The sequence below is a fragment of the Pollicipes pollicipes genome, unplaced genomic scaffold (genome assembly GCF_011947565.3).
Source record: "Pollicipes pollicipes isolate AB1234 unplaced genomic scaffold, Ppol_2.1 Scaffold_3447;HRSCAF=4054_pilon_pilon_pilon, whole genome shotgun sequence".
Taxonomy (NCBI): domain Eukaryota; kingdom Metazoa; phylum Arthropoda; class Thecostraca; order Pollicipedomorpha; family Pollicipedidae; genus Pollicipes; species Pollicipes pollicipes.
The window spans coordinates 43,916,522-43,929,984 of NW_023596297.1; the positions used below are offsets into that span (position 1 = coordinate 43,916,522).

At 56.2% G+C, this 13,463-nt stretch overlaps 2 protein-coding genes across 2 annotated transcripts; one reads left to right on the plus strand and one right to left on the minus strand.

Annotated features, from left to right (window-relative positions):
- Positions 1-5: 5 nt before the first annotated feature.
- On the plus strand, positions 6-2,575 carry LOC119091205 (translation initiation factor eIF-2B subunit epsilon). Its single transcript, XM_037213854.1, has 5 exons — positions 6-52; positions 646-785; positions 1,564-1,719; positions 2,016-2,168; positions 2,409-2,575. Coding segments are annotated over exons 1-5 (525 nt in total). The 5' UTR covers positions 6-51; the 3' UTR covers positions 2,484-2,575.
- Positions 2,576-2,995: 420 nt separating this feature from the next.
- LOC119092595 (TBC1 domain family member 19-like) lies at positions 2,996-10,789 on the minus strand. The gene is made up of 11 exons (XM_037215549.1): positions 10,748-10,789; positions 8,838-9,042; positions 8,076-8,166; positions 6,825-6,885; positions 5,919-6,042; positions 5,544-5,656; positions 5,080-5,223; positions 4,541-4,595; positions 4,283-4,484; positions 3,633-3,819; positions 2,996-3,070 (listed from the first exon to the last, which is right to left on the minus strand). Exons 1-11 carry the CDS (start codon positions 10,787-10,789, stop codon positions 2,996-2,998), a joined length of 1,299 nt encoding a protein of 432 aa, XP_037071444.1.
- Between the last annotated feature and the right edge of the window lie 2,674 nt (positions 10,790-13,463).

Genomic DNA, 13,463 nt, shown 5'->3' on the forward strand with positions numbered 1-13,463 from the left:
GGGGAGGAGTGGGCGTCCGGCGCCGCCAGCCCGCCTCTGGACGACACCAGAAGTGAGCGACACCGCTGCGGCGGCCGGCCGCCGGCCCGCTCTATGGCATGGCTCTGGAAGGCCGCTCGTCTTCTGCGTGCCAAACGTATTCCCTGCCCCAGTAGTTTTAACGTTAAGGGTTTTGAGATTCGCTATTTGCTGTTGCCTGAGGACGCGGAACTTTTCCGGATCTTTTGTGATGGTGTTGCAATGCGTGTCTTTCCACTAAAGCACGTAAACAAATATGTGAACCAATGAATGGCGAAATCGTCTCGAATGGGCCGTTTCTTTGTTGCGTACAAACACATTGCCTCTGGTTCTTTTGGAATGACCCAGAGCGAGAGAATAGCGTTGAGAAGGAATGCAGAGGACGATTGAGTGAGGCCATTTACTCATTCCCACTCCCACTTAACTCGCATTCCTTTGTGCGTGCCTTAAGATAGCTTAAAGAAAATGTGCGATGTTTATCCACCCTCCTGCCCTCGTCTTCCAAATCTGTGAATGGCATGTCCGTTCGCCCATTCTTAGGGCTGAAGGTAATTCGGTGAGGATGTTAGTCACAATTTCCCATCTCCAAAAGGCCCTCTGCAAGCCTGTGAGTCTGTGGCCTTTCAGTGTTCTACAACGAGGTGTTGGACAGCCTGGTTCGCGGCTACAGTGAGAAGATCCGGACGGAAAACCTCATCCTGGAGGTGAACTCGTCCAAGTTCGCGTACAACGTGACCGTCCAGGAGCTGAACTCGCTGGTGGTCAAGGTGAGGAGGTTTGTCGCAGTGCCTGTCTGCACCAGCTCGCCGGAGTCTGTCCTCCGACTGAGCGGCGACGGGAAGACCGCGCGGTGACGCCTGCGAGGCTCCGGCACAGCATGGCGACGGTGCACTGATGTGGCCGCTGCTCTGGCGTTCAGCGGCGACGCTTGGGGGGCTCGTGGGTGCGCCGATGTATTACATGTGTTGTGCCTTTCCAATGATTGTCATTTGCTTTTCTCGCGTATTTTGTTTCTATTTGCACGTTGGCTGGGCAATTGATATTTGGGATAGGTTCTAGGGCACAGTCTTCTCTATGCTCCCGCATGCTTGTCGAGAGAGCGCTGTCGCCTTTGATGTCCTGTACTAGACATCGGTTGTGAATGATCTTAAAGACACTGTTTTCTAAAGAGGCGCGTATTTTGTGACGCTACAAGACGCGTGGGGGCCGGGAAGCTGAGAAGCAGTTTGTGGTCGATGACAGCAGCACCTGTGACGCTTGTCCAAACGTCCGTATGAGACCAACTTGTATGGTGAGGCGATCTCTGCGTTTGTTACATCGTGGTATGACCTGGCCAGACACGCAGAAGAGCGGCGTGCTTACGGCATGTCGATTTCGGCGATAGATGGATGTGCGCCGCGTGTGACGAGCTCGCTGCTTGTGGCCAGAGCAGACCTGCAGCAGCGCGTCCAGGCGTGACGCCGGGGCCGCCAGCGCGGCAAACTGGCCCCGCGCGCGCCTGCGGTGATGCGGGACGGCCCTCTCACGCCGCCGTCACTGCTCCAGGCCATCCTGTCCGTGCCCGAGCACGGCTGCGACCAACCGCTGCCGCCGCCGGCCTTCCTGGCCAAGCTGCAGTCGGTGCTGGCCACCTTCATGCCGTTGTTGGCCAACTACATCAAGAACGAGGAGTCTGAGTGGAGCTGCCTGCGGGCGCTCGAGGTCAGTCTTGTGGTCATGTGTAACCGCCACTGGTGGCAGACGGAGCCTGGGACGAGCCTTCGAGGTCAGTCTTGCCTGGCCTTCGACCTTCGGTACTGCACGCGTCAGGACTTCAGCCGCGGGCGGATGTGCTCGGCTGGAGACCGCGCTCTGTTGATGACCTCTAGATTCACTTGCTACACGCTTCTGTGAATTTAGCTGGCATGGAGGCACACAGCTATCTTGAACCTTCTGACAGGCTTCCCTTGTTCTGAAGCTGACTGTGTAGGCTGTAACTGTGGTACCGTGGCTGGCAGACGTTTAGCTGCGAGCACGCGGCGATGGCGGCCTGCTTGGCGAAGGTGCTGATGGTGCTGTACCAGAAGGACATCCTGTCCGAGACCACCATTCTGGCCTGGTACAACGAGTCGCAGGAGCTGACGCCGGAGGCGGTCCGCGTCCGGCAGCAGGTGAGAGCCGTCCGCCCGCGCTGGGTCTGGGTCAGAGGAGCGCGCCGGAGCGGCGGCGAAGTGTGCGGCGTGTGTTCAAAGGTCAACGCCGTTACAAGGTCGTGCAGAGAAGGGCGGCGCCCACCACGTGGCTTATGGGTCATTCCCGTCCGCTTCACTCTCGTGCTGGGTTTCACGGCCCGATGTCTTTGTGGCGAAACAGTGCGGCCAGCGACCTCTGACGGTGCGCTGTGACCCCAGGTGCGGCGTCTGGTGGAGTGGCTGGAGCAAGCCGACGAGGAATCAGAGGACGACTCGGGCAGCGACGACGACTGAGCCTGAACATCGCTTCTGCCAGTGTTAATCGGTGGTGTTGTTTTTACGAGGTGGATGGACGTACCAATAATACAGTGCCGTGGTGAAGCTAGTCTATTTCTTGGCCTTTCGGGCAGTCCCATAATTCACCCGGTCAGGTTACAGTCTCGACGCTCTCTGACTCATATACAAACCATTCGTCCGGAACTTAAGTATGTATTCTTCCACCGCCTTACCTCGTCAGTCTGCAGTGGGCCGCCGTCATGGTCCCTGCAGAGTAAGTGGCGGGCGGATCCGGGGCAGCGCCGCCCCGGGAGCGGTACGGGCCGGGTCCTGCGCCGCCCCGGGAGCGGTACGGGCCGGTCCTGCGCCGCTCGCCGCTGCGGCCGGTGGGCTCACGCGACCGAGGGCCATGCCCTCGCCACCTCCGGAGCCGGCCGAGCTGGGCGCCGCCCGCCGCCGCGGCCGGTCGGCTCACGCGACCGAGGGTCTTGCCCTCGCCACCTCCGGAGCCGGCCGAGCTGGGCGCCGCTCTAGGAGGTCCAGCGACCGAGCACGGCCCGCAGCAGTGGCACCACCCGGATCGACGACAGGTCAGCCAGCACCGCCTGGCGACGCGCGCATCCCGCTGTGACGTGTAAAATCGAATCGCTTCTGGATTGCGTCCTGGTCACAGAATACCTTACAAGCTTATTGTGCTGCCAGCTGAGGGGGTTCATTGCTGCGCATTGTTTGCGTAAAAAACCATACCACGCACTGAGCGCCGCTTGCTGATACCATCCAGAGTCGACCGTGACGGGTCCGTGGACCGGCCTGTACAGCCCCTTCTAGAGATGTGGGTCGGCCAGTACAGCCTCAACTGGAGCTGCCTTATGCGTTTTCGGATTTCCGCCGGTAATGGGCTCAAAAGTGATGCGTAGGCACACACTGTCATCACAAGGTGAGAAAGAGGCTTCATCCCCCCCCCCCCCCCGCTTCTGCAGATTTTAGCATTGCTCGTGTGACGTTGAGTTGATTAAAATAATAGAGCGCCTTAAAAACACTCTTGACAGCTCCCCAACGTCTGGCCGGTGGGGGCGCCGGGGGGTGTTGCCGGCAGTGCGGCGGCATCTCCGCCGCGGCGCCGGCATGACCATGGTCTGCCCGGCGACCGGCCCGCCGCTCGCGCACCTCCATCGTCGGCTGGTTGCTGGCGGCCAGCAGATTAGCGCGCCGGTACGCCAACACGGCGGCGGCCAGCAGGGCCAGCAGCTGCAGAGAGTCGTAGGCCAGCAGCATGTCCCACAGCTGGAGCAGCTGGTCCACGCTCAGGTAGCCGGAGAAGGCGCGCACCAGCCAGCGGAACACCAGGCGCAGTCTGCCGGCAAACGCGGACGGAGTTACAGGTCACGACAGAGCGGATGCCGAGGTCAGGGGAACTTCGACAGCTGGCCAGCTTCATGACTGGCGGTAGTGGGAAGGGAGGGGAGAGTAAACGGCCGTATGCGTGGGGAGAGGGGGTGGAGGTCAGCGGTGGTGTAGCATAGCGAACCTCGAGATTTGTGAGTCAAAACTTCGGAACCTACGAAGACACTGTCGGGTGGGGCGGGGGGGGGGGGGGGGTGGGGTGGAGACGTAGGGCGTCAGTGGAGCACAGCAGTGTATGTCGGACCAATGAGATGCAAGGCACTGTCTTCTAGTGCTGCGTTGCCTAGACCGGCTGAAGCCGAACCGTAACAGGAGGGCACAACTGGTCCGTCATTGGAGGTCAGGGCAGTCCCGACCATCGTGTCAGGGTTCCCTGACCTAGCAGACCAGTTCGCCGGGCCGCGCCCACTCACGGCTGAACCCGACACTGTCGGCAGTGCAGCCACAGCCTGGGCTCGTGCTCCCGCAGCAGGCGCTCCAGGAGCAGGCTGATCGACACAATGCCGTTGGGCCGGCTGGACAGCGAGTGCAGGAACACGAAGTAGCGCACGTAGAGCCGCTCGAAGGTGAACAGCAGCTCCACGGCGTCGCTGAACACGAAACAGAGCGGTGCCACTGGAACGGAGAAGCGTCGGGTCCGGTCAGGCCGAGCCGTCCGCGGCGCGGCGGACCGGTGATCTGACGGCGAAGTGCGCGGCCCATGGTGTAGGACTCCAGACGCGGCCTCTGTCGGGAGGGAAAGTTTCAGTAGCTTAAGCGGTATGTCAAAAGGTCGCACGCTCGGTATGGAGCCTTGGACGTGTAAACAGCAGCGGGATCTTCCGAAAGGTCTGTTGCGTGCTCTGCGAAAGGTCTCCTGCAGGCAAATCATAACATCCGCTGCCAGGCTGCTGGGACTGGATCTAGGCCAGATCTCCACGGTGACCGTTTGGGGTCTGGGGGATACCGGCGGCAGTGCATACCACCGGCCCTTTGCATTGTTCCAAGAGCAGAAATGGGGTTTGTCGGTGATTGAAGGGTAGCGTTAAAGAGCTGGTGTTTCAGTTCCGGACACTCAGCGCCCCCTATCCCCTCCCTCCTGCCCCACCCCACATCACTCACAGTACATAGAGAAGCCGTGGAAAGGCACGACGCCGCAGGGCGGGTAGGCGACGTGGTCGTCTGGCGACGCGCCGGCGGCGGCGGCGCGCGCCGGCTGCGCGGGCAGCGCCGCCAGCGCCGCCAGAGGCTCCGTGTGCCGCAGGAAGCGCAGCAGTGTGGCGCGCAGCTGCTCGGCGAACACGAAGTACTGGTCGTCGTTCCCGGCGGTGAGCTGGACGTCGCGCGCCACCAGACGGTCGGCCAGCAGGTCGTGCTTGTAGCACGGCCCGCTGCAGGTCACGGTAGCGCGCCCGGTGCTGCGGACGGCGAGGCCGTCAGAGCTCGCCTCCACCACACACCGCAGTTGGCTGCAGGCCGTGAAGTGTTGTGAGATCGTGAACCGTCCAGTTTTTTGACGTGCCTCCCCGGCAGCGCTACCATCATGCTCTAGGTGCTCCCATACTTTCCCGACACTGCCTGTCCCTGTCCGGTGGTGTCGGCACAGCTGTCCGGCGGCAGCGCGTCGCCTCTTTTGGGTGGTTTCCGCATCGGCGCCCAGTGCTATTTTCATCCCCGTCTGGCTAGCTGGGTCACCTTTTCCTCAATGCGGACGCCGAGAATCTGGCCCCAGATGCGGCCGCGCAGACTCTGCGGCACGCCCAGCTTGGCGAAGTCTCGGCTGACCGGAGCGTACTCCATGTCCAGCACTGGAACAGACCGGCGCCGGTCACCGAGCACGTGCGCGGGCTCGGACACGGGAACTGGTGATGCTGTGCAGTCCAGCCGCCGTCACCAAGTATGGACTCAGCTCTTGGGATCACCGAGGTTCCGGGCCATAGACACGACCCAAATCAGAAAGCAATCACGCACACCTTGGTCCACGCGCGTCGCAAAAACAACATCCAGTCGAAAGACTGCTATGACATCTGATGCGGATGTCACTGGTCATGGCCGTGATTTCCGGCGCACCTTTCTTGCCGACGGCCTCTCGAAACTGTCTGACGGTGACCTGGGGTCGGGTCGCGGCCGGCAACTCGGCAGACATGCTTAGATGCTGGAAGCGTGGGTTCCCCAGCTCCTCGAACTGCTGGCGCTGAAGCGGAGAAGAGGCGGCGTGGCATCAGGTCCCGTCAGTCAGCCGAAGCCAGCCAGTCCTGGGCTGTCAGCCATCCCGGCCGCGGACCGGGGCGTCATCAGTCGGCCAGCAGCGACGGCTGCGGGCGCTGGAAGGCTGGGCCGCACTTACAGCGACAGCCGTAACAGAGTCTGATGGCAATTGAACGCTGCCGGAGTGCTCCGCACGAACGTCTTGGGCTGAACACAAAACGGCGGCGAGACAGGAAAAGAAAATATGGATCGTGGTCGCAGAAAACAATCATATGTTGAAGCATTCAGGTCTCAACTTGGCAGCAGACTGGACAGAGACTCGCTAGATGGTTTTCAGCAGTGGAATCTTCAGCAACGCTCTCTACGCATTCGTCTCCAACGGCTGATGAAATAGGGTCCACATAACAAACAACGGTACTGAGGCATCAGTGACTAAGGTGACAGTGTCATACGAAAATAATAAACCCACAAGGCATGGCATGTGCGTGATGAGGTGCATTGCGTTGACGCTGCTAGGACCATACGTGGGTGGGCCGGACAGACACGTCAGCATCCAGTGACGAGGAGCCGTCTGTGGCGTCAAGACGGCGCTCAAGGCGGTGACCGAACCGCGGCAGGCCGCCGGCCCGGAGCCGACCAGCGCTACACAGCCGCAAAGTACGACAGAAAGCGGTGCTGCGGGTGTGAGGGCGGTGAGGGTCAACCTAAGGGTGGCCAGTCGGTCGACCCGAAGCAGCAGTCAGATAGAGACCGGGCAGAGCGTATTACGAGGTCGGCGAGATCCGGAATCGGCAGCGGCAGACGCACCATCCCGTACAGAAAGTCCCCGCTGAAACGAGCACGCCGACATGGTCACGGAAACCGGGCGCGCGCAGTGGCTATACACTGCAATATGCACGCAGAATGTTGGCTTTGAGATGGAGCCCTGTGGGAGGACCGTACATTGTGACAGTGCCTGGGTTATGGCGGCACGTTAGACCGTGGCGTTACGTTACGGCGCCGTGAGCCGAGCGAAAAGATGCGAAAGCGTCGTTTACGTCGCCCTGCGCTCGTTACGGATTGACAGTTGCATTGGTTACCTCAATGTTACGTCGTTCTAGAATGTAAAGTTGGGAAATAGGGTCGGTAGGTACATAGGGTCGGTAATAAAGCTGTGATGAGTCAATCGGCACTCTATTCGAGTGACCAAGTTGCGGTAATTTCAACGTCATTCAATTGGCCACCAAAGGAACGTGAAGTCAGTCGTTGGAATTGGATTAACCAGTGCAGATTACAAACGGCTCCTTCGTGATCATGACGGCAAAGGACAGCACTTGGATTCGATCATCACTTAGTAAGGAAACAGCCAGCCAATCGATATTTATCTCTGAACAACAGGCCGGTAAGTCAACTCAATCGTCGTTTGGTTTGTAAGTTCAGGTATGAACGGGGCGTCGAACAGGTTCAATCGTTACCCAGCTTGGACAGCAGGCCCCGACAAGGCCGATCGTTACTCGACCTGCATAATGCATTGGATGAAAAAGAATACCGTATAGAAATTGAGTTGATCAGTGCTGGTGAAAAACGATTGTCACTTCTTTGGGAGAAGAAAAAGAACAGCATTTAGGGAACAATTGTTGCTTAAATTGAATTGTACGACACGGCAAGTCAGTCGATAATTAACAGTCAAGTGATAGGGTGTGAGCTCAATCGGGTTTCAATGCGGCAGTGCGGGTTACAATGGGGCATCAAACAGATCCAATCGGTACCAAATTTAGACAAAAGTAACACGCAATTCATTACTCAACTTGGATGACAAGATCCGGACATGGGTACCACAGCGTCAAGTGAGTTGGATCGTTACACATACAATGTAATGCACATTTGCATGGCTAAGCAGAACAGGGTAGTGTAACTACGGTTGGTAGATAATAGATGTGGTTTATTCTAGCTGCAGTGGAATCAGTGCAGGGTACGAATGCACCAATTGACAAACAATAACACGACCCGAAGCCTACGATCGCGCCGGCCAAGCCTTACCAGTATGGCATGTAGTTGGGGCTTTCCACACGGGTCAGCACCTCCAGGAAGTCCTTGGGCGCGTACACCGGACGGAATTTGTCCAAGTCCTCTGAAAAAGTGCTCACATATGTTAACAGTGCTCACAGTGAGCTGCCCTCCGAAACGGTGCTCACATGTTTTATCGCCACTGCTATTTCCTTATGATCCAGAAGCAATGCACATTATTTTGGAAACATCGCGATCGTAGCATTGTGTCGGACTTCGCGCACGTCTGGATTCGGAGATGTCAGTGAGATTCGAGAGAGCAGCTCATTCCCCGGGCCGACTCTGGGAAAATTAGCGGGACATGGATGATATGACTGACCCGGGTCATCAGGCGTGGCCTCCTCCGGCCGGTCAGTCATCTTCTGCTGCTGTGCCGGCGGCCGCAGCCGGGCCAGGGGCACCGCCAGCTCGGAGCTCATGGCGTTCAGCGACTTGTACAGGCGTCGCTCCCAGGCCCGCTGCCGGCGCAGGCACGTCCCTTCAGCGCCCTGAGCCCGCCGTCGCTCAGGCAGCGGGTACGGCCGGACGCAAGCCCGGGTGTCAGGGGGCGGGGGGAGGGGGGGGGGGGCAAGTCGGCCGGCGCGGAGAGGGGAATGACCTAGCCCTCAGCGGTAAATGACACCTAGTGTGTCGTTTGCGATTCATGCACACGCACGCACGCACGCACGCACGGTCTGCCGAGCCACGTGTGCCTCCCGCAGCGCGAGGGTGGTCGTGACCCCGCTCCGGCCTGACCTGAGCGCGCCGGATGTAGTCGATTGGCTCTTGGATGGGCGATCGGCGGGTAGTCGGCCGGGTACATGAGGTCCGGGTGACTGAGCAACCGTCTGGTGCACCAAGTCTGCAGCTGGCGCTCGCAGTGGGACGAGCGCACCAGCGCCAGCAGCCGTTCCCGGTAATCACCGGCGCCGGTTAGCTCTGGGTGTGACGCCACCACCTTCTGCCGAGGTGCGCGCCCGTGCCTGTCAGTGTCCTCCGACGACCGGGGGCCGCGGCGGCAATCACAACGCCAGTGTCTCCGACGACCGTGGGCCGTGACGGTACACACCCAGTGGTCATCCGCGACCGGGGGCGCGGCGGGTACCACACGTCAGTGTCCTCCGACGACCGGGGGGCCGTGCGGCGGTACCACACGCCAGTGTCCTCCGACGACCGGGGGGCCGCCGACCCTGGTACCACACGTCAGTGTCCTCCGACGACCGGGGGCCGCGGCGGCATCACACGCCAGTGTCCTCCGACGACCGGGGGCCGCGGCGGCATCACACGCCAGTGTCCTCCGACGACCGGGGGCCGCGGCGGCACCAGACGCCGGCGTCCTCCGACGACCGGGGGCCGCGGCGGCATCACACCCCAGTGTCCTCCGACGACCGGGGGCCGTGGCGGCACCGCACGCCAGCGTCTGCGACTGAGCTCAATCGTCCCAAATGCGGCGAAATCGCTCAAGTCGGTGTGGACCCGAACCTCAAGGCATAACTTTTGAATAAGCTGGAGCACCCAGCACGAAACATCCTTTGCAAGAGACGGCAACGAAGCGAACAGGGGGTTTGAGCCCAGTGACCAAGACCGTCAGAGCGACGCGATTGGTGCGGTGCCGCGCCTGATCAGACGATCACTGTGACACGACGCTTGCGCCGATGGAAGATTAACATGGGAACGCTGACGCGTCTCGACCGCATGCCGTTCTACTGCTGGCACCGGTCAGTTCGCCGGTGACGTCAGGGTTTGCAGAGAATACCGGCCGGGGCAGTGGAAGCCGGGCGCGGAAGGCGGCTGTGAGTTGGCGGGTTCTATGTTTTTCTTTGCTCCCGTAGTAAAGCAAGTACGGATGGAACAGTCGACTACGATTTCTTATCGACAATTTCTATTTGGGGCGGGGCAACAAAGAAGAGGGAGCGGGCCAGAGGCAATAACCTCCTGAAACCTCGTACACAAGTTTTACATCTACCTCAAGGCGCATGAAATGAATTCAGCTATCCGTTTTTCCCCGCTCCCATCCCGACACAGCTCGCCAGTGAACGGCTGCTATATCAACTGTTACACGAGACTTTCCGTACCTCCAAGCTTGCAATCACAGATGCATACCCATCTTCTTTCTGCAGGTGATCCATCAGAACAGCGACATCGCGATTCATGGCAGATATATTTCGTAAGACCCGGTTACAGCCTGTGGGCGAATAGAATAGGGCGAAAAGTCTACCAGACATGGGAAAAAAGTCGGCGGTCCAGTGTCTAAAGTGCAGCCGGCCACAAACTTGGCTATCAGGCGACTAACATAAGCATAGGCATTTTGCACTTGCCACGGGTCAGTTCAGTCTTGGCCTTGGCAGGTGTATGGCAAGACGGTTTCGTAATCGTTTTAAATTGAATGAAGCTGTCTAGTAGAGGTGTAGTTTTTCAAAATGGGGACTGAACAATGAAAATTTACCCAAACTGCCCCCAAAATACGCCAACAGGCTTCTCCCCAGATTTGGCGCATTTTCTTCCCAAAGTTAGGGGGGACTGAGGCTAAAGAGGGAGGGGGAAGGGGGCTGAAGTCCCCGGTCCTCCCCCACTGCACAGGAAACTACACCCCAACACCCCTGCTGTCTCGACAGACGCCATTGAGATCGCCAACAGAATAAATCATTCGGAGGTCTTGCACCGACCGAGGCAAGGCCGGCAGAGGCGCGGTTGGGGATCGCAGTCATATCCTGTGTCAGTCCAAACAAGCTCGCAACGCAAGCCACGTCTGCCAAATGTCATGGGACGCCTGGCAAAATAGTTCTAGCAGAATGATATGTTGGCGTGGGCAGTAGGGGTCTTCAATATGATCAAGACTATTTGCATGGCCCAGCACTTACCGGTTGTAGACCAACATCCAAGCTGTCGCGGGTTTGGCCCGTCAACACTAAACGATGATCTCTTTAAATACTGTGCGTATGGGTTCAGAGCAGCAAGTGAAGCGCTCTCGACTGGATCGCTATCGTTCGGTAACGTAAAAGTGGAACTACGGTTGTGTGATCGATGCACCGCAAATGGTGGACGGGTTCGTGCTTCATGTATGGCTTAAGGCTGCACGATGGTGAGTTTTGGAGCTAGTCGAGATATAAAGTATGAGCATGTTTTTCGAAAATTTGACCATGTTAGCTAAATAATGCATTTCGTCCATCTAGTTTACAGCCCTGTGCAATTCCCCCCTCCAGACAGCTGTTCAGCAAAGTGAAAAGTTTGTACAACACAACACCGTGGGTATAATGTAAAATTTCGTAAAAAGTAACATGGAGCGTCTCCTCCACTTAGGTGATAACGATACCAGCGTTCAAGAGTCTCCAGGGAATCATCGCCGAAAGGACGCTTACCGCATGGACTTCAGACACCGCGATCGATTTTTGGCGCGCCAAAGCTAAAAGCTAATATGGAATCTTTTAGTACTTCCAAAAATGGCGCGCCTATTACATAAAACGTGCAGGCGGTTTCATTGCCATGGTGGCTGGCCTCGGATGCCCAATAACCTCGCAGAGTGCGAGAAGGGTTCGAGGAAGGAAAGAGCGTAGCACTTTGCCGCGTCTCAAGGTTTTGATAGCCGGTTGGTTAGTATTTTGGCTTCCTTCAAAAATAGTACCTGCAATGGCAGATTGTGGGGAAATGTTTGTTTTATTTTTTGTGTTAGCAATGACATTTTTCATGGAGCTTATAACTTGTTTATGGTGGCACACATGCGCAACTGTTTCACTACCTTTCCCTTGGCTCATATGAGTATTCGAGTAAGTTTGAATGCAAAGCTCCAAATAACATTAAAGCACTAAACAGGACTATTTTCATGCCATAATACTGTGGTCCAAGAGACAAAGGAAATGTTCAATGTGTTGTTCACTGAGCAATACATTGAACTGAGCAATACATTGAGAAATGGGGTAGTATCACAAAAGCCAGACATGCTTGGCTGTCAGATGTTATTTGCTCACACTACTGCATATGAAGTAATGAATGGGCAATGAACGGGTCTCAGGGTAGGCAAGGATGTGAATTGATTAAGATTGGGGAAACATATTCTTGCCATGGTCAGTGTTGGGGTCTGTTCTGTGCATTATTACTTTTTTGCAGCATGTTTTGTGGGAATTGATCCCATTGGTGCAATCTAGGCAGCTATTTGTGTCAATGTGGTATGTGTTGGCAGCAGCTAGATTCATCATTATATGTGAAATAATACTCAACCCCAAAAGCTGACACCAACTAAATTAGCTTATTCTCTCTTAGTGCCTCATCACAGACATTCAAAAGTGGTATTGACAATAGTCCTTAATGCTATGTGCTAGCATGGCTACTGTATGATAAGGTATGTAGGAAATGGAAATGATTTGTATTAGTTTTAGGATGAGATAGCCAAAATTGCTTATTCACATTTTTAATTTTTTAATCCATTATTACCATTAGTAGGTCATGACAGGGTGTGCTTGCTAGCCTGTGTGTAGTAACAGGTCATACAATTTGTGTCATTGGACTTGGGACACAATAGGCTATAAAACATTAGGCCCCAAGATCATCTTATGGAGGCTGAATGATAATTCTGCCATATTCACTGCCACTGCTTTAGCACATGCAGTTTCAAAGTATGTTTGCCAGTATGTATTTTAGCTAGATGCCATCATAACCATCATTTCGTAGGGTGCACAACAAAATAAAATATGATCCAGCCCATAGACCCAAGTCTACCAAAAATATATGCACTGCGCTGGATGCATATACAGGCAGATCCAGCAGGGGACCATATTTCCAATACTCACCAATACATCTCACCATAATCAGGCCTTACTGTAAGAGACTGAAGCTCTATTACCCTTTGCATTGCTGGATGGTGGGATTTGTAGGCCTAGTGTTCATTACTTAAAAGAACACTACTGCATATTAGTATGGTTTGTATGTTATGACAGTTAAAACATCCAAAAATCTTTCAGCATTCTTTTGTAAGTTAGGCACACAAACCTAGTTATTGCATAATGTTTGTTTCTACAAGGTGAACAGCTTATCACTATCTCATGGACCATACTTGTATCAAGAAATGAAATGAATATGAAAAGGACTGAAGCCATATTTCATCCACTTTTACACTACAAATGACACCATATGCTTATGTCAGAACTGCCCACTGTTTCAGGCCACTGTGGGAAAGTCTAAAAATGCCCCCAAAACGGAAGAATCGGAAGAAAGAGAAACCACCATTATCCGTGCAAGGTCTTCTGCATCTAGAGGCCTCGTTCGTTTCGCCCAAGGACGTGGACGTGGTGCTGGCCACCGTGACACCCGGCTCTTCATACGGCTACGGAGACGGCGCTGGACACGTGCCGGAGCCGGCTGAGCAGACGGCGGCGCCGACCGGGCCTG

Excerpts from the sequence above, each read along its gene's own strand:
- LOC119091205 (XM_037213854.1), top strand. Across the intron at positions 1,720-2,015 it reads GCTGCCTGCGGGCGCTCGAG|ACGTTTAGCTGCGAGCACGC; the intron begins GTCAGTCTTGTG and ends CGTGGCTGGCAG. Across the intron at positions 2,169-2,408 it reads CGGTCCGCGTCCGGCAGCAG|GTGCGGCGTCTGGTGGAGTG; the intron begins GTGAGAGCCGTC and ends CTGTGACCCCAG.
- LOC119092595 (XM_037215549.1), bottom strand. The coding sequence starts at position 10,789 with ATGACTGCGATCCCCAACCGCGCCTCTGCCGGCCTTGCCTCG. Across the intron at positions 8,167-8,837 it reads ACTACATCCGGCGCGCTCAG|AGGACTTGGACAAATTCCGT; the intron begins GTCAGGCCGGAG and ends GCACTTTTTCAG. Across the intron at positions 5,657-5,918 it reads AGAGGCCGTCGGCAAGAAAG|TGCTGGACATGGAGTACGCT; the intron begins GTGCGCCGGAAA and ends GGTCTGTTCCAG.